This window comes from Muscardinus avellanarius, assembly GCF_963383645.1.
Source record: "Muscardinus avellanarius genome assembly, chromosome: 1".
NCBI classification, from domain to species: Eukaryota; Metazoa; Chordata; class Mammalia; order Rodentia; family Gliridae; genus Muscardinus; species Muscardinus avellanarius.
Genome location: NC_137786.1, coordinates 123,877,760 through 123,896,821, shown reverse-complemented (window position 1 = coordinate 123,896,821; position 19,062 = coordinate 123,877,760). Strand labels below are relative to the sequence as shown.

At 52.7% G+C, this 19,062-nt stretch overlaps 1 protein-coding gene across 2 annotated transcripts; it reads left to right on the top strand.

Moving 5' to 3' along the window:
• Nucleotides 1-4,845: 4,845 nt before the first annotated feature.
• On the top strand, nucleotides 4,846-19,062 carry SIDT2 (SID1 transmembrane family member 2; the record flags this gene model as incomplete). 2 transcript variants are annotated; one of them, XM_080697906.1, is made up of 27 exons in its annotated part: nucleotides 4,846-5,019; nucleotides 6,439-6,560; nucleotides 6,752-6,916; nucleotides 6,996-7,041; nucleotides 7,428-7,529; nucleotides 7,637-7,720; nucleotides 8,545-8,644; nucleotides 8,834-8,899; nucleotides 9,827-9,920; nucleotides 10,509-10,561; nucleotides 11,241-11,312; nucleotides 11,495-11,566; nucleotides 11,748-11,810; nucleotides 12,644-12,762; nucleotides 13,041-13,114; nucleotides 13,198-13,264; nucleotides 14,035-14,108; nucleotides 14,245-14,368; nucleotides 14,630-14,747; nucleotides 15,193-15,329; nucleotides 15,507-15,615; nucleotides 15,855-15,931; nucleotides 16,104-16,150; nucleotides 16,594-16,699; nucleotides 17,219-17,329; nucleotides 18,798-18,911; nucleotides 19,000-19,062. In XM_080697906.1, the coding sequence occupies 27 exons, from the start codon at nucleotides 4,846-4,848 to the stop codon at nucleotides 19,060-19,062; spliced, it is 2,553 nt and encodes an 850-aa protein (XP_080554032.1). The 2 variants fall into 2 exon arrangements, with proteins under 2 accessions (XP_080554032.1, XP_080554033.1); XM_080697907.1 differs by lacking the exon at nucleotides 11,748-11,810.

The following is a 19,062-nucleotide window of genomic DNA, read 5'->3' as shown; positions in this document are numbered from 1 at the left end:
CTTTGCAACTCAGTGAGACCCTGTTTCAAAATAATAAATAAAAACTAGGGCTAGAGCCGGGTGTGGTGGCACACACTTGTAATCTCCGCACTTGGGAGGACGATTGCGCAGGTTCGAAACCAGCCACACTGGCTTAAGAGAACCTGTTTCCAAATATAAAAATAGGTCTGGGAGTGTAGCCTGGAGGTAGAAGGGTTTCCAGGAACCCCAGTACCACCAAAAACAAACAAACAAACAAACAAACAAACAAAAAAAAAAACTAGGGTTAACGTGGTACCTTGAAGGTAAATGCCCCTGGGTTCCATCCCCAGTATCGCAAAAAAATAAAAAATAAAAAATAAATAAAAATAAGGGTGGTGGTGTAGCTCAGAGGTAGAATGCCCCTGAGTTCCATTCCCAATACCACAAAAAAAGGGGGAGGTAGGGGTATACTTCAGAGGCAGAATACCTCTGAATTTAATCCCTAGTACTATACAAAAAAGTACTGGACCAAGGTGCAAGAGACTTTAGTGTAAGGACTGGGGTTGTAACTCAGTGGTAGAGCTCATTGTTAGCATGAATAACACCCTGGGTTTAATCCCTAGCACTAAATAAATAAATAAAAACTTGAAAGCCGGGTGTGATGGTACACACTTGTAATCACTACTTAGGAGGCTGAGACAGGAGGATTGTGCAGGTTCGAAGCCAGCCTCAACTACTTAGTGAGGCTCTCAGCAACTTAGTGAGACCCTGTTTCCAAATAAAATATGAAATAGGTCAGAGAGGATAGCCTGGAGATAGAAAGCCCCCAGGTTCCATCCCCAGTGCCCCCCCCCCCACACACACACAAAGACTTGAGTGTAGTAAGCTACTAATAAGCAGGTTTTTTTTTTTTTTCTGGGCTTCCCTTTATCCATCTATACAATGAGAGGCTGGCCAAGGAAACCCCTAAGGTGCTCTTCTGGCTGACTTTCTAGAGTTCTGGTATCATCTTGAAGCATGCTATACTTGGACAAGGGCCAGTTCTAATTCTTCCATTCACCAATTGCCCATTAACTAGAATAATACCTGGCACACAGTAGGTGCCCATTAAATATTTATTGCAGGAATATTTATAACTGGTCGTCAGTTAAAATCTCCCTCATTGGAACGATGCCCCAACAATAAAGCAGGGCCAGGAGCTGAGCCTACTGTAATTCTGACATCTGAGTATTCTGAGAAGGCTTCATCAGAATGTCCAACAATGTCAAAAGAAATGGCCACATTTCTTTTCCTTTAAACATATTTGTCTTACAAATGGAATACATAGAGCCAGGTGTGTTGGTAGAGGCTTATAATCCCAGTACTTGGGAGGCTGAAATAGGGGATCGCAGTGATGAGGCAGACTAGAAGAATCAAGTTTTAGGTAAAAAGGAGATGAAATTTGGAAGGAAAGGAGAACGTAGTTTTAGAGTGTGTTTTATTTATTTATTTATTTTGCGGGTCTGGGGGTGGAACCCAGAGGTATTTGACCTCCAAGCTACAACCCCTGCCCAATTTTTTATTCTTTATTTTGAAACAGGGTCTCACTGAGTTGCGAAGGACCTCGCTAAGTAGCTGAGGCTGTCCACGAACCGCGATCCTCCGGTCTCAGTCTCCCAAATGCTGGGATTACAAGCATGTGCCATCATGCCCGGCTAGAGTGTTTTAGGCAGAAGCCTCAAAGGGCCCACACTTTTATTGTATTTTGCGGGTCTGGGAATGGAACCCCAAACATTTGACCTCTGAGCTATACCCCCAGCCCTATTTTTATTCTTTATTTTGAAACAGGTTCTCACTAAGTTGTAAAAGGCCTCACTAAGTAATTGAGGCTGTCAGTGAACCGCGATCCTCCTGTTTTAGCCTCCCAAATGCTGGGATGACAAGCGTGTGCCCCCACACTCGGATTGGGCCCACACTTTTTCTTTTTTTTGAAACAGGGTCTCACTGAGTTGCAGAGGGCCTCACTAAGTAGCTGAGGCTGTCCGCTAACCGCAATCCTCCAGTCTCAGCCTCCTGAATTCTGGGATTACAAGAGTGTGCCACCAGGCCCGGCTGGGCCCATACTTCTAATCACAACTTTATTTATTTATTTTTGCAGTACTGGGGACGGAACCCAGGGGCAATCTACCTTCAAGCTACACCCCTATCCCTATTTTTTATTCTTTATTTTATTTGCAGGTCTGGGGATGGAACCCAGAGGCATTTGACCTCCGAGCTACACCCCCTGCCCAATTATTTTATTCTTTATTTTGAAACAGGGTCTCACTGAGTTGTGAAGGGCCTCACTCACTAAATAGCTGAAGCTGTCTGTGAACTGCGATCCTCCGGTCTCAGCCTCCCAAATGCTGGGATTACAAGCATGCGCCACCACAGCCGGCTCTTTATTTTATTTTGAAACGGGGTCTCACTGAGCTGCAAAGAGCCTCATTACTGTCCATGAACTGCGATGCCCTCCACCCCTTAAAATGGCCTGCCTTGCCCAGCATGGTTGTAATCCCAGCATTTGAGAGGGCTGAGACAGGAGGACTGGTTTTCAGACAGTCTCAACTACTTAGGCCCTTTGCAACTTAGTGAGACCCTGTTTCAAAATAAAGAATAAAAAAATAGGGCTGGGGAATGTCATTCGGAGGTAGAATGCCCTTGGATTCCAACCCCAATACTGCAAAATAATAATAATAATAATAATAATAATAATAATAATAATAATAATAGGGTCAGGCCTGGTGGAGCATGTTTGTAATCCCAGCATTCTGGAGGCTGAGACCAGAAAACTGCAGTTCCTGGACAGCCTCAGCTACTTAGGTCCTCTGCAACTTAGTGAGACCCTGTTTCAAAAGAAAGAATGAGCTGAGTGTGGTGGCACACCCTTGTAGTCCCAGCACTTGGGTGGCTGAGACAAGAGGATCCCACAGGTTTGAAACCAGCCTCAGCTACTGAGTGAGGCTCTCAGCAACTTAGTGAAATTCTGTTTCCAAATAAAGTAGGTCTGGGAGTATAGTCAGGAGGTAGAAAAGCCACTGGGTTCCAAAAAAGAAAAAAGAAAAAGGAAAGGAAAGGAAAAGAAAAAGAAAGAAAGAAAACAGAGCTGGGCGTGGTGGCGCAAGCTTGTAATCCCAGCATTCGGGAGGCTGAGACCTGAGGATCGGGATTTGTGGACAGCCTCAGCTACTTAGTGGGGCCCTCCGCAACTCAGTGAGACCCGGTTTCAAAATAAAGAATAAAAAATAGGGCAGGGGCTGTAGCTCAGAGGTCGAATGACCCTGGATTCCATCCCCAGACCCGCCCCCCCCAAAAAAATTATATACATATATATATAAAATAGCTGGGCATGGTGGCCCACGCTTATAATCCCCACAATTTCGAGACTGAGACAGGAGGATCACGCTGGCTTAAGAGTCCCTCTTTCCAAATAAAATATAAAATAGGTCTGGGAGTGTAGCTGGGAAGTAGAAGGCCCCTGGGTTCCAGCCCCAGTTAAAAAAAAAAAAAAAAAAAATGGGACAGGGGGTGTAGATCGGAGGTTGAAGGCCTCTGGGTTCCATCCCCAGATCTAAAAAAAATTAAAAAATAGAGGGCTGGGGTGTAGCTCAAAGGTAGAATGTTCCTGGGTTCAATCCCAGTACTGTAAAAAATACACACACACACACACACACACACACACACACACACACACACACACACACACACACACACACACAGATATCGTAGTTCTTACTCCTGAAGACAGAGTCCTAGGAGTGGAATTATTGGCTCAAAGGGTATAAAGCTTTTTGTTTTCTGTACTAGAGATTGAACCCCGGGCATTCTACCTCGGAGCTACATTCCCAGACCTTTTTTATTCTTTTTTGAAACAAGGTTTTACTAAGTTGCAGAGGCCTCACTAAGTAGCTGAGGCTGGTCGCGAACCTTCGATCCTCTTGTCTCAGCCTCCTAAATACTAAGATTAAAAGCGTGTGCCACTACGCCAGGCAGGTAAAAACTTCTTGAAACAAGGTGCCAAAATACTTCCTAGAAAAGTTTCTACTTCTGTGTAATTCTGTTTAATTTCAGTTTAATTCCTTGAGTTCCCTTATGTTAAGAACCTTGGAGAAAAAAAATGGGGCAGGGCTGGGGGTTGGGAAAGGATGTTATCGTTAATGGCCGTGGGGATAGGGCACCTCTGTGTGTGAGCAAAGAAAATTTGTCAACAAGAACGTGACACTTGGAGTGCCTTCTTAGAAACCTCGCCGCTTCCAGCGAGGGGCAGCCGAACCAGAGGCAGTAGCAGGGCAGAGGTTGGAGGTGTCTGGCTTCCCTCTCCAGCTGGAGCGCTGTGGCCCCTTTAAGGGCCAGTCCCTAAAAATTTCAAGCCGGCCCTTTAAATCCGAGCCAGTTCCCCTGACGTCAGCGGACGGCCCGCCTGCTGTTGACGCCGCGCCGCGCCTCTCAGTTCCCGAGTTCCGCGCTCGCGAGCGCCGCGTCCGCCCGCCCTTAAAGGGCCCGCGTCCCGGAACCCTGGTCGCGCAGGCGGCTCGCGGCCGGCGCTTCCCATCACGCCCCTCGCCCCGGCCGCCCCCCGGCGCAGCCGCCCGCCACCAGCCGCCCCTCGCCTCAGCTGGCTGCAGGGTCGCGGGCCGGGGTGCCTCCTCGCGGCCCCCACCCGCTCGCCGCCCCTCCCCGCCCGGGCCCCGGGGAGCGCCTCCGCGGCTCGGGGAGGGCGCGTTTCCTAATCTCCGGCCGGGGTTAAAGTTCTGGTCCTGGTGAGATGCTGGAAGCTGCGGCCGCTGCCGCCGCCCGCCCCGGAGGTGTCCCGTTGCCCGCCGCCGCCGCCCGCACCGCCGCTGCCGCTGCCGCCCTGCCGGGGCCATGTTCGCCTTGGGTTTGGTGCTTCTGGTGGCCTCTGTCGAGAGCCATCTGGGGGTTCTGGGGCCCAAGAATGTCTCGCAGAAAGACGCCGAGTTTGAGCACGTCTATCAGGATGGGGTCAACAGCGAGCTGGTGAACATCTACACCTTCAACCATACCGTGACCCGCAACCGGGTGAGGGCGGGGGCCGAGCTGGTGGGGAGTGGGAGACCAGACGGGTGAGACGGTTCTGCCACTCCCCTACCCTTTCTGGAGCCCCTAGAACCCATTCAGCTAGGTTTCTGTTTCTCAAAACGTGTTGGGTCGGAGCTGCTTGACCAGTGTTCTCTGAAGCTCCAGCTGGAGTTTTGAAGTTGTCTCTCCTACCTTCTCATCCATCCCTACAAGTGGCCTCCCGCCCCGTGGGGTCTGTGTGGAAGGGAAGCAGTTTTGCTACTAGCTTGCCCAAACACCCCCAGGAGATGAGACAGGCCCAGAACTGAAAGGCCCTGCCCAGGCAAGCACAGCTCTGAGTCCCCAGAGAGATGAATGCAGGACTTCCCAGTCCCCTGTTGGCTTCTGAAAGCCAGCTGGCCTTGTAAGTAGAGAGTGGCAGAGATGAGACAACCATTAAGTTGGGGTCCCACCCCCCCACCACCGTGAAGAATACTTCTCACCTTGGCTTTTAAAGTTAACCATGAGCACACTTAGGTCCTAGAGAGTCCAGACGCCTGGCAGAGCAGAGACAGAGACTTCTTGCAGCCAGCCTGTGTGGTCCCCTGCCTACCTCTTGCTGTCTTTCCAAGACTGGATTTGAATGTACTGAGAAGCAGTGGAGTTGAGAGTGGAGAATCTGGATTTTCTTTTCTTCCAGAACAGACAGGGTTTTGAAAGCTGGGATCTGTCTTCAGGGCTGGATCCCTGAAGTTTGATCTGCTTGGAGTCCTTTTGTCCCTTATCTGGGGTCATCCCCCAAGTTCTGATGCCTGCCCCTTTAGGAAATGCAACTGGACAGCTTGGTTGGGTTTCAGTAACCAAATAACAAGCACTCCCTGGATTTGCTTTTGATCTGTCTTTTCCTTTAAATTCCAACTCTTGTAGCTATGTTCTTACATAACTAAGGGTGACCATGTTATTTTGTAGAAGGGGAAATTGAGGCTCAGACAGAAAGTGACTTCTCCACAGCCCTGTCCCATGGTCAGAGCTAAGGATACACTTTGGTTTTCTTCTATGCCTCCCCTCCTCCAATTTTTTCTCTGCTCTGTTCCCAACTGGGCTCTGGCCCCCAGACTAGTTGTTGAACCAGAGCTTCCTGCTGGCAGCCTGGCTTACAAGGAAGGCGGTTAGAACACTCTTGCTCTCTTGTGCTCATGGTTCAGCTCTGCATGTCTTGTGCACATGGATAGGATAGGAGTGGGATTTCCATTGTGCTTGTCAGGTCACTAGGCCCTACCACTGCCTGCATCTCGCTCAGTACCACTCCTTCCAGAAGACAGGGTTTGTTCTGGCAGGAGAGGGGGCATAGGTAGCGTTCCAGCCTGACCACACAGACTCTTGAACCTTATGTTTTGGGGAACCCAGAGGTTGAATGAGGGTATTTCATGTGATCTGCAGACAGAAGGCGTCCGTGTGTCTGTGAACGTCCTGGACAAGCAGAAGGGAGCGCCTTTGTTGTTTGTGGTCCGTCAGAAGGAAGCTGTGGTGTCCTTCCAGGTGCCCCTAATCCTGCGAGGGCTGTGAGTAGGACCTGGGGTCAGGGAGGGGGATAGCTTCTACCAGGCCTTTTCATAACCTCGCACAGAAGCGCCCTTTTTCTTTTCCTCAGGGGTGGGGAGGTGTGGGGACCTGACAGGAAGAACTGGCCTCATTCCTCCGGAGTGGTGGGCCGGCTGAGACAGGAGTCACTTCTGTCTTCCTTGGGCCATAGGTATCAGCGCAAGTACCTATACCAAAAGGTGGAACGAACGCTGTGTCAGCCCCCTACCAAAAATGAGTCTGAGGTCCAGTTCTTCTATGTGGATGTGTCTACCCTGTCGCCAGTCAACATTACCTATCATCTCCGAGTCAGCCGGATGGATGACTTTGTGCTCAGGTGTGCAAGGTGGAGCGAGGGGATGGGCTGGCCTCCTGTCCAAGCTCTGGAGAGACTAGGGTTCTTCTTTGCTCTGCAGGACTGGGGAGCAGTTTAGTTTCAATACGACCGCAGCCCAGCCCCAGGTAAAATCCCCTGTTGACTCCTGATGGAAAGAAGTGGGGGAGCTTGAACATGAAACCGCAGTGGTCAGCAGCCATGCTGAGCCTTGTCTTCCATGAAGTGACTCTCTGGAAGCAGGAGCTCCAGGCTGAAACGGCGGGGGTGGTACAGACACATGGTGGATGTCTTTCCTGTTCTGCCTCAGGCATGTCCTGAGTGGCTGCTGAGGTCAAAGGAGATGGTGTAGAGCAAGTGGTGTTGCTGATGGTCAGGCTACCCTCCCCAGAAGGCTTCCACTGCCCAACCCAGGAGGATTCTGGGGCCTGGCTCCTAGGAGACCATTCCATTGTAGGGGGGCAGAGAGAGCACCCTCACGAGATGGGCCCCTCTGTCCTTCCTCTGCCCTCAGTACTTCAAGTATGAGTTCCCCGAGGGAGTGGACTCAGTCATTGTTAAGGTGACCTCCAACAAGGCCTTCCCCTGCTCAGTCATCTCCATCCAGGATGTTCTGGTAAGTTGCCTGTCCTTTTACTCTCCACCAGTGGGTAGCAGGGCTACTAAAGAAAGGAGACAGGCCCAGATCGCTGTCCATCAGCCTCTCTCCTTCTCCCTCTGCAGTGTCCTGTCTACGACTTGGACAATAATGTAGCCTTCATTGGCATGTATCAGACTATGACCAAGAAGGCAGCCATCACTGTGCAGGTAGGAAGTGCACCTGACCCTGATAAGCTGGTGACTCCTCTTCTGCCCCATGACTGGCCTACACAAGGCTGAGTCTTGCCCTCCAGTCCCTGTTTCTTTGGGTTCCTGATATGTGAAAGTTGAACCATAATCCCAATTGCCCTTGGGGATCTGAAAGAGCAGAATTCCTTCTTTTTTGTGTGTGTGTGGTTACTGAGAATGGAACCCAGGGGTATTCTACCTCTGAGCAACACCTCCAGCCCTATTTTTCATTCTTTATTTTGAAACAGGGTCTCACTGAATTGCAAAGGGCCACACTAAGTAGCTGAGGCTGTCCTCGAACCGCTGTTCTCTGTCTCAGCCTCCTAAATGCTGGGATTACAAGTGTGTGCCACCACGCTCGGCTAGAATTCCCTTTCTTACTGTTGTTATTTCGTTTATGATAATGCAAGTAAAGAAATGAAAGGTGTTACCCTTGGTGAAAGCCAAGACCTATTCTGGGCACAGGAAGCCATGTGATGCATAGCTGATGGATAGCATGGCGCCTTGCTCTTCTCCTGACAGTGCTTCACCTGGATAGCACAACCTTTGTGGGGTACTTGGATTTATTCACTTAGCCTTGATGGAGTTTTGAGTTTGTGGGTTTGGGCTCTGGTGCTGAATAATCCTGGCTCTTCCAGTTAGTGGCAGTGTGACTATTAAGTTTGTCCAACAAGGCAAGGATCATTGCATAGATTGAGTAAAATATTTGTAAGGAACTTGGCATAATGTCTGGCCCAAAGAAAGTATTCTGAAAGGGAAAGTGGCCATGATGAGGAGCCCCTCCCCTCTTTGTTTTCCTGCAGCGCAAAGACTTCCCCAGCAACAGCTTTTATGTGGTCGTGGTGGTGAAGACTGAAGACCAGGCCTGTGGGGGTTCCCTGCCTTTCTATCCCTTTGTAGAAGGTATGTTTTACGCCCTGAGCCTGGCTAGGGACAAGGAAGGCTTGGTGGCTTCCTGGGATCTAGAGGAGCCTGCATGGCTGTGTTTGGCTGAAGGAACATGGGTTTGGGGTCCTGGACTCTCCAAGGCCCAACATCTCTAGCCAAGCTCCAGGCAACCACTGCTTTGCCACTTTGATGTTTTATTTCCAGATGAACCAGTTGATCAAGGGCACCGCCAGAAAACCCTGTCAGTACTGGTATCTCAAGCAGTGACATGTGAGTGTGGGTGGCTGAATGGTATGGACAAACCTCCCTGGCTCTTCCTCTGAGACCCAGGAGAGAGGGTACTACTCTGAATGGGAGGGTGGCGAGGACTTCCCGAGCAGGCTCATGGGTAAGAAAGAGTGTTCTTATTTCAAGACAAGGAGGCCTGGAGGTGGGCTGCAGCATAATGTGGGACAGAATCTGTGACCAAAGATTGAAGAGCTAAGTTCTATTTAACTGTGTAACTTATCAACAGACTCTCATTGAGCCTCAGTTTCCCTGACTCTATAACAAAAATAATAAAATTTGTTCTATTAGACTCACTCAGCTGTGAAGCTTCGTATGAAATGAGTAACAAAGTCCTGGGCCTCCAGATAGTAAACATTTACTGAGCAATTAAATGGGGCACTTTATAAACTGAAGAGCATAATCTGTAAATAAGGGATCGTGGCAGGAGGTGGGGAAGATGCTTTTCCTACGTGGCTTATTTACTCAGCAAACACTCCTCAAGCCCCTCCTGGGTAGCAGGCGCTGTGCTGGCGCTGTGGTGCGTAGGGAGCTCCTGCACAGAGGGACAGGAGGCTATGGCTCTGCGGGTGCTGAGAGCTGTCATGAGCCAAGGACAGGCCACTGTGGGAATATCGGGCAGAGACCCTTCCTAGCGGGCACAGTCTGTGTGCTTGGCTTGAAGGTTAAATCAAGATGGAGTTTTGAAGAAGCAGAAGATAAAATTCTGGCACAGGAAGCAACGTGAGCACATACAGGGTGGTGTCAGAGTTTGGCATATTTGGAGAATTGCCTGGTCTTGGTGCTGCCTGGGGCGTTACATTTGAGGGGAGGCGTGGTGAGGTTGGTCTGGGCAGATGCAAAGGCCTTGGGCACCCGATGGGCAGTGTTGGCAGGTTCGCCATGATCGCCTTTCTGCTTCCCTCCCTGCAGCTGAGGCATATGTTGGTGGGATGCTGTTTTGCCTGGGCATATTTCTCTCCTTCTACCTGCTGACTGTTCTCCTGGCCTGCTGGGAGAACTGGAGGTAGGGTGAAACTTCTACGCCCTCCTCTGGTCTGATGTGGGGGAGATAGCCTGGCAAGATCTGAGCTGGCCCAGGGTGATCTTGTAACAATCCCTAGGGCACAGCAAGGCAGACATCTATGGTCTATGGTCCATGGAGACTGTGGTACATGGACTTTAAAAACCAGCCCTTTTAGGGCCGGGCGTGGTGGCGCACGCTTGTAATCCCTGCGCTTGGGAGGCTGAGACAGGAGGATCACACAGGTTCAAAGCCAGCCTCAGCTACTTAGGCTCTCAGCAACTTAGTGAGACCCTGTTTCTAAGTAAAATATAAAATAGGCCTGGGAGTATAGCCCCAAGCTAGAAAAACCCCTGGGTTCCACCCCCAGTACCACACACACACACACACACACACACAAAAAAAAAAAAAAAAAAAAAACAGTCCTTTTCCTCAATATCCTTCCCAAGCAGGAGACCCAGCATTGCTCCCTAGCCTGGAAGGAACCCTATAGGGATCAACAAGGGGTAGAGAGGGTAGAAGCAAAATCAGCCTAGCACAGAGGGATCCTCACCCTGCCACATCTGTATCGTTTGAATTCTGTCCCTGCAGGCAAAAGAAGAAGACCCTGTTGGTGGCCATAGACCGAGCCTGCCCAGAAAGCGGTACCTCCAAGGGGGCTGGTGGGGAAGACAGGGTTCGCTTAGTGTTTGTGGTGGGAACGTGTGGGTGGTCTCCCTCTAGAGTTGGAGGAGGAGGGCTAGGGGCTTCTAGATGCTCATATTGGGAGTTTCATTCCATGGGTGAAAACAGTGTTGGGTCTTGTGCACTTGTTAGCTGTCCATGCCTATTGCATGCACCCCAGAAGCTGTCACTTGGTCTGTTCTTTGTGTCTTCCTGTACTGTCTGTCTGCCGCAGGCAGTGCTGCTCACAGCCTCTGGGTTATTAACTTTCCTTTCTCCCTTTTTTTCACCTGCCCTCACTTTCTATCCTCCCTCCTGCTTGGGACCTTCTCTCAGCTTCTCTCCTTGGTAAGCCCCAGGTGCTTGTGGATAGAGGGAGGGAGGTGAAGCACAGGGCTGTCTGGGGGACCCAGGCAGCCAGGTGTCATTTGTCCTTGCTGCTAGTGGCTTAGATGCATTGGTTTCTGACCTTCCTCTCTCTGTAGGAAGGACACAGGCTGATGTGGCTCCCTTGAGAGATGCCCTGGAGTCCAGGGCACTTGGTGGCTGTGGGAGTGAATAAGCCTTGTAGCTGTCTTTTCTGGATCCTCCCTTCTTCTTCTCCCCGGCTCCAGGCCTCTCTGCTTCCAAAGCTAAGGGAACTTTGACTTCTTGTTGCAGGTCATCCTCGGGTCCTGGCTGATTCCTTTCCTGGCAGCTCCCCTTATGAGGGCTACAACTATGGCTCCTTTGGTATGTGTCAGAGCCAGAGACTGTACTTACCCACTGCCCGCCTGGTCTCCCAGCTGCCACCTCTGAGGTGGTGAAGTGGCAGCTGGCCTCCTGATGCCCTTGCCCTCACAGCCCCTCAGAGCCCCATAGGGTGGTCCGACGTTCCCTTCCACACCTGCCTCACCACTTACCATTCCCTGCAGAGAATGGTTCTGGATCCACCGATGGTTTGGTTGACAGTGCGGGTACTGGGGACCTCTCTTATGGTTACCAGGGTAAGTGGACCAGGCAGGGGCGTGTGGTGCAGGGCTGCTGTTGGCTGGGTGAAGCGTCACGGTGGGCGGTTTCCTCTTCTGCCAGACGCTGGAACCAGGGAAGGGCCTGCTGTTCTGCCCCTCTCCTTCATCCTTTCCTCCTCAGCCCCAGTTCCCCCATAACTTTCCCTTTCCTTTGAAGGGCACGACCAGTTCAAGCGGCGCCTCCCCTCTGGCCAGATGCGGCAGCTGTGCATTGCCATGGGTAGATGTGGGGAGGGGGTAGGGCTGCCCTGCCAATCAGATTCTGCCAGGGCGGTGGACTGGGGCCTGCCGGCTCTGGGCCAGAAAGATGCTTGGTGCATGGCTTCCCCATTTAATGCCAGTAATGCCAGCCTGTGTGTCTTCTGAGATCGACAGGCACTGGCCCCCAAGGCCAGCTAGAGGTACCTTGTCTTCCCCAGGCCAGATGGTCTAGTGTGCTCTTGCTTTGCGCAGCATTCTCCCTTCCTGGCCTTGCTCCTGGTCAGGCTCCTGGGTGTGGGTGTCACATTCTAACCCAGGACTTTGGCCAGGGAAAGTCACAGGAGAAAGCCTATGAAGGCAAGAGACAGATGAGGATGAAGGAGGGGTGGGTGCACTTCTTAGAGGCATCCTGTTGCCCTTGCCTGCACCCCAAGCTTACTGGGTCTTTAACCTAGTGGGGACTAAGGCAAGTGTCTTCTCAGAACCCACAGGGCTGGACAGCTTGTAATCAGCATGACTGGCAAGTTCAATCCTGTTGCTTGTATCAAGGCCCAGGCTCTGCTCAGTGTGCTGGTCTGGGAAGCTCCAGCTCAGGGAGGAAAGCCAGGAATGGAACAAGCTGGAGTCATTCCATTTGGTGGCCTCATTGCAGACTACGGCTGCTCCCCCCCTGACTTGGGAGCTTCCGACATCTCCCAGCACCTGAGCCGACCTCTGCACCCGCTCTGAGCCTTAGCTCACATTTGCCTCTTCCCCAGTGCCGAGTAATTTTGACAATTGCTTCAGGTGGGCGCGGGCAGACCTTGGGTTTTGTGCCCACCAGCCCAACCCCTTTCCTCCTCCCCTTCACAGACCGCTCCTTTGATCCAGTGGGCACTCGGCCACGATTGGATTCCATGAGCTCAGTGGAGGAGGATGACTACGACACACTGACTGACATCGATTCAGACAAGAATGTCATTCGCACCAAGGTCTGGCCCACCCGCCTGGCCCTGGCCAGGGGCTTCCCAGGGGCCTTCTGCATTAGGCACATTAGGAAAGCAGGGGGAACGAGCTCATGGGGGCAAGGTAGGCCTCCAACCCCTGTGGAACTGGTTGGCTAAACCCTCTTGGGCTAACTGGCTACAGCAGTGCGATGGGCTTTACCTCTGCCCACCTGAATTTGAGTCTGACCGAAGGAACCTGGGCGAGTGACAAGGGTTTCCCCCCGCTGGTGGGCAAGTGAGGCTCACTCCCACTTCTCCCTCAGCAATACCTCTACGTGGCTGACCTGGCACGGAAGGACAAGCGTGTTCTGCGGAAGAAGTACCAGATCTACTTCTGGTGAGTAGATGAGCAGGCGGGGGTCCTTTTACAGCTGGGTGTTCCTCAGGCCCTGTCCACCTCACTGCTGCCCTGCTCCTCAGGAACATTGCCACCATCGCCGTCTTCTACGCCCTTCCCGTGGTGCAGCTGGTCATCACCTACCAGACGGTGAGCAGGCAGGGCTGGTTCACCTTGCCGGACTCTGGGATTCTGCCCCATAGAGCACAGCTCCCACTTGGGATCTGCAGTGAACTGGATTTTAGGTCACAGGACCATTTCAATCCCAGCTCTGCCCTTACAGCTGAAACCTGGGACCAGTCTTTTTACTTCCCTGAGTGTCAGTCACTCCATCTGCAAATGCGGCCGGCATGAAGGCCTGAGTATTGGGGCTGATGAAACAAAAGACATGGAACTTTGGAAGTGTGGGTTTCCCTTCCCTTTTCTCTGTGCTGCAAGGCACAAACTTGTGGCATGGTTATATCCTGAGGTTTTCAGCCACACTCAAGGTGGGGGCAGTGATAGCTGCTTGGCCTCCTCCTTTTCATTCATTTGTTCATTCGTTTATTTATTTATTTTTGTAGTACTGGGATTGAGCCCAAGGGCATTCTACCTCCAAGCTACACCCCCAGCCCTATTTTTCATTAAAACTGTCTTACTTAGTTGCAGAGGGCCTCTCACTAAGTAGCTGAGGCTGGCCATGAACCTGTGATCCTCCTGTCTCAGCCTCCCAAATACTGGGATTACAAGCATGGGCCACCATGCCCAGATTTGGCCTCCTTTTTTTCAGAAGGAATGCGTGCCTGGGGTGCTGGGCTTATGCACATGTTAGCCATGGCTACGCTTACTCTCTTTTGCCAGTTGGGCCAAGTGGTGCGGCATGGGCTGCGGGCTGAACCAGACAGTGAGCAGCCCGTTCCCTGCCCCCACTACTGCTGCAGGTGGTGAATGTCACAGGGAATCAGGACATCTGCTACTACAACTTCCTCTGTGCCCACCCGCTGGGCAACCTCAGGTGGGAATCTCACTGGGAGGCCCCTTGTCCAGGGCAGTACAGGGCAGGGGCGGGGCTTCGTGATAAGCCTTTCTGAGCCAGGGACGAGGTCTGTCTATGAGGCTGAGCCTGTGTGCACCTGTGTGGCCCCTTCTAGCGCCTTCAACAACATCCTCAGCAACCTGGGGTACATCCTGCTGGGGCTGCTCTTTCTGCTCATCATCCTGCAGCGGGAGATCAACCACAACCGGGCACTGCTACGCAACGACCTCTGCGCGCTGGTGAGTGGGTGCCTGCCCGCCTGCTCTCCAGGGCTCTGAAAAGCACTCTGAGCACAGATCTGATGTATTCCTTTTGGCAGGCCTGGCTTTATCCTGCCAGGCTTGCCCAACCCTGTCTTACCCAAGCCCTCCCTGCCCTGCCCGGCACATAGATCCACTCAACATACATCTCACTCCTGTTTTTCTCAGGGTTCCCTCTTCTGGGGGGAGGGTCCCTTCCCTTCTGACCTCACCTCCCTGCTTCCTCCTTCTCTTGTCCAGGAATGTGGGATCCCTAAACACTTTGGTCTGTTCTACGCCATGGGCACTGCCCTGATGATGGAGGGGCTGCTTAGTGCTTGCTATCACGTCTGCCCCAACTATACCAATTTCCAGTTTGGTGAGTGAGCTCTCTCTTCTCTGGCTGAACCTAGAGCCACCCCACCCACCCACCCACCCACAGGGATCCCCAAGACTTAGCCCTGTAGGAACCTGCAGAGCTGGGGTGCCTGACACTGCACACATCCTTACTTGTGGAAAATGGGCCTCCTTCAAACTTTTCCTTCATTAAGACACACAGAGGTCATCAGGGAATGGCCCTGATCACAGGGTCCTCATAGACTCAGATGCTCAGACTAAGTTGTCCTGGTCATCAGGGGTTTGGATCTGGGTGACAGCCGGTGTGGTGGCAGGGACAGTTAAGGGCTGAGGGACATCTGCCACCGGCTCACCCCATGCCATTCTGCTGTGTTGGGCTCTCTCTCCCTCTCCATTGTTGAGCCAGGAGTTCCATGCTGGGGTCTGGTGGCATTCTCTGTACTTTGCTTCTGTGTCCCCTGACCTAGACACCTCGTTCATGTACATGATCGCTGGGCTCTGCATGCTGAAGCTCTACCAGAAGCGTCACCCGGACATCAACGCCAGTGCCTACAGTGCCTATGCCTGCCTGGCCATTGTCATCTTCTTCTCTGTGCTGGGTGTGGTGAGGCTCTAACCCGTGGGAGATGAGCACTGCAGGAGGAGCCATGTTCCTTCCCAGGGGTCTTCCTGAGCCACTCTGAGAGTCCCAGCCTGGTCACACAACCAACCCCAGCAAGGACAGGCCTGGGAGCAGGTGCCCCCGCAGCCCCTCAGCCATTCCTCTGGCGCATCCCAACAGGTCTTTGGCAAAGGGAACACTGTATTCTGGATCGTCTTCTCTGTCATTCACATCATTGCCACCCTGCTCCTCAGCACGCAGCTGTACTACATGGGCCGCTGGAAGCTGGGTGAGGCCATGTCCAGCACAGGGTGTGGAAAGGGAAGCTAGGGGACCCTCTGGACTGAGGGGTTGGCGGTCTCAGGGACCTGGATGCACAGGAGACTCTTTGGTCTGTCCTTTCCCTGGGGATCAAGCTCACCTGCTGTTTCACATGTGACCCCTGAAGGGATCAGTGGGTGAGGAGTTAGAGGAGGCCTTGGCTTCCTGGTGCCCTTGAGGGCCAGCACTACTCCCTTCTCCTTGCAGACTCGGGGATCCTGCGCCGCATCCTCCACGTGCTCTACACAGACTGCATCCGGCAGTGCAGCGGGCCCCTCTACGTGGTACCTGCCCAGCTCCCCAGCCCCGTCCTCCCATCCACTCTTCCCTGCAGTGGGCACAGGGAGGTGCAGGGGGAGCCTAGGGCAGGGTGGGGACTGGCTGACTGGGCCTTCTGCCACTTCTCTCCCTGTTTCTCTCCCCTCTCTCAGTCCCCGTGTCTCTGCTTCCCCCCAGGACCGCATGGTGCTGCTGGTCATGGGCAACATTATCAACTGGTCTCTGTGAGTGTGGCCATTGGATTTGGTAGCCTGGCTGAGTAGACAGCTGGGGACATGGCCAGCTACTGGCCATCTTGGGGACTGTGGACAACTTCTAAACATTGGGCAAAAGAAATAGGGGCTGAGGAGAAAGGTGTTAGTTCCCGGGCTTGTAGAGTGACCTGTGGGCCTCTGAGCCAGCCCATCCTGATGTAGCATGTAGCTGGCTGAGTAGACAGCTGGGGACATGGCCAGCTACTGGCCATCTTGGGGACTGTGGACAACTTCTAAACATTGGGCAAAAGAAATAGGGGCTGAGGAGAAAGGTGTTAGTTCCCGGGCTTGTAGAGTGACCTGTGGGCCTCTGAGCCAGCCCATCCTGATGTAGCATGGTGGGGGTTGGGGCCTGGGGACAGTGTGCTGCTCTCTGCACCCGCCTCACCAGCCTGACCCTTCTCTTTCACCAGGGCTGCCTACGGGCTCATCATGCGCCCCAATGACTTCGCCTCCTACTTGTTGGCCATCGGCATCTGCAACCTGCTGCTTTATTTTGCCTTCTACATTATAATGAAGGTGAATAGGGGCAGGCTGAGCCCTCCGCTGGCTGCTTTACTATTAAAGGGTGGACATGGGCATGGCCTGCCTGGGGTAGCACTGAGAGGGAATAAGAATGTTCTGCCCGTCTGTCCATGCCAGTGAGGAGGGGGAGGCCCCAGCCTCTGGCACATGTCCCTGGAGCTGCTGTTGGGCAAGTGCTCAGCCACTGAGTTACGTCCCAGCCCCGGGCCCCTTCATCATAAGAAGAGCTGAGAGGAGGCGCGGCTTGGGTCTCTGAGGACCAGGGGCTTCCCCAGCAAGGGAGGAGAGCCCCTGGCCAGGACCCTTTGCTGGCACAGGGTTCTGGGCACAGGGAGACCCAGCAAGGGGGTCATCAAGGCCTCTAGCATGGGGACTGGTTGGACTGTGTAGCTGCAAGAAGCCTCTTGAGGGAACCCTGAGGGTCTACGAGCTCAGGAGAGGAGATCAGGGAAGGCTGGGCATGGCCTGGGGGAAGGCCTGGCCCTCAGCCTACTCCTCCCCGACCCTGCCCAGCTCCGGAGTGGGGAGAAGATCAAGCTCATCCCCCTGCTCTGCATCATCTGCACTTCTGTGGTCTGGGGCTTTGCGCTCTTCTTCTTCTTCCAGGGACTCAGCACCTGGCAGGTGAGTAGTCAGCTGCAGGCTCCCAGTGAGCCACACGTGGCCTGCTGTCACCCTGGGCCAGCACTTCCATAGCTGCTTTCTCATTGAACCCTCTGATGGCCAGCATTCTAGCATGGAGACATCCCATTGTGCTTATGAAGTAGCTGAGTCCCAGAGAGGCCCAGTGGCCTCCCCAGGGGCACACAGCCAGTGAGTGGCAGCAGGGGATTGAAGCCAGAGATGCCACATCTGGAATCCTACTGTGTGTCTGGATTTGTGTAGTTAGTTAGTTATTGGCGTTTGAACCCAGCAGCATTCTACTTCTGAGCCATACCCCCAGCCCTATTTGATTTATTTACTTTGTTTATTTTTTATGGTACTAGGGATTGAACTCAGGGGAATTCTACCTCTGAGCTATTTCTCCAGCCCTTTTTATATCTTGTTTGGAAACAAGGTCTCCCTAAGTTTCTGGGGCTGGTCTTGAACCTGCAGTCCTCCTATCTCAGCTTCCTAAATACTGGAGTTAACAGGCATGTGCCACCATGCCTGACTGTCTGGCTTTAAATCAATGATCAGCACTAAGTCTGACATCACGTCTGCCCATGAGGCTCTCATAATCTGGTTCAAGATAATCTCTGTTAGTTCATGCTTTGTTTTTGATTTGCTGTTGGGCATCAAACACAGGCCCTTGCACAGGCTAAGAACACACTCACTTAGTCACCCCTCCAACCCCTAGTTCGTGTTTTGCTGTTTACAGCGTAATATGAAATAAAGAACAAAGGCGAGTCAGGGCAGGGAGAGTATACAGAATAGAGAATGGCGAGGTTCTGAGATCCGGGGTAGCTTCCTGGAGGAGGCGGGCCATAAAGGCTCTGGGCAGTGAGAAAGCTGTGACCCAAGAAATAACATGGAGGTAGAAATAAAGAGGCAGATTTGGAGGTCAGGGGATGTACAAATTTGAGAGCCAAGCAAAGAGCCTGTGGGCTCAGCCTAGCCCAAAGAGCCCTAGACCCAGGGTGGAGAACAGTGAAAGGTGGCAGGGCAAAGGTTGAGGATAGAGGGAGGATCTTAAGAGTCACAGGGCATGGCTCCTGTATCCTGGAGCCAGCTGTAGTCTTTGGGTGGAACTGTGAACCTGGAGGACTGATAAAGAGCAGGGAGTGAATCTGGGGTAGGGCACCAGAGTGAGGCTTCTCTAGCCCTGACTTCTGAGCTGAAGACATCCAGCTGCTTGAAGCCTCCCCATCCCGTGAATATGAAGGGAGGAGGATGAGACTGGGAGGAAAGAACAGAAACCAGGGAAATTGGGCAGAAATTTGTAACAAAAGCCCATTTCTTAGATGTGGGGGATGAGGATAAGGGACCAGTCAAATAAGGGTGCATTCCTGCCTGAGAGTGGGAAGGGGGTGCCCTGGAGTGAAATGGGAGGGATCTGGCCCTGGCCATGCCAGAACAGAGTCATCAGACAGCTCTCCCTGTCCTGCCCCAGAAAACCCCTGCAGAATCAAGGGAGCACAACCGGGACTGCATCCTCCTGGGCTTCTTTGATGACCATGACATTTGGCACTTCCTGTCCTCCATTGCCATGTTTGGATCCTTCCTGGTACGTGGGACACACCAGGCCAAGTGGGGAGGGTAGAGCAGAGACGGTGGCTGCCTGCCCTTATGCCTGACCCGGCATCCACACCCAGGTGTTGCTGACACTGGACGACGACCTGGATACCGTGCAGCGGGACAAGATCTACGTCTTCTAG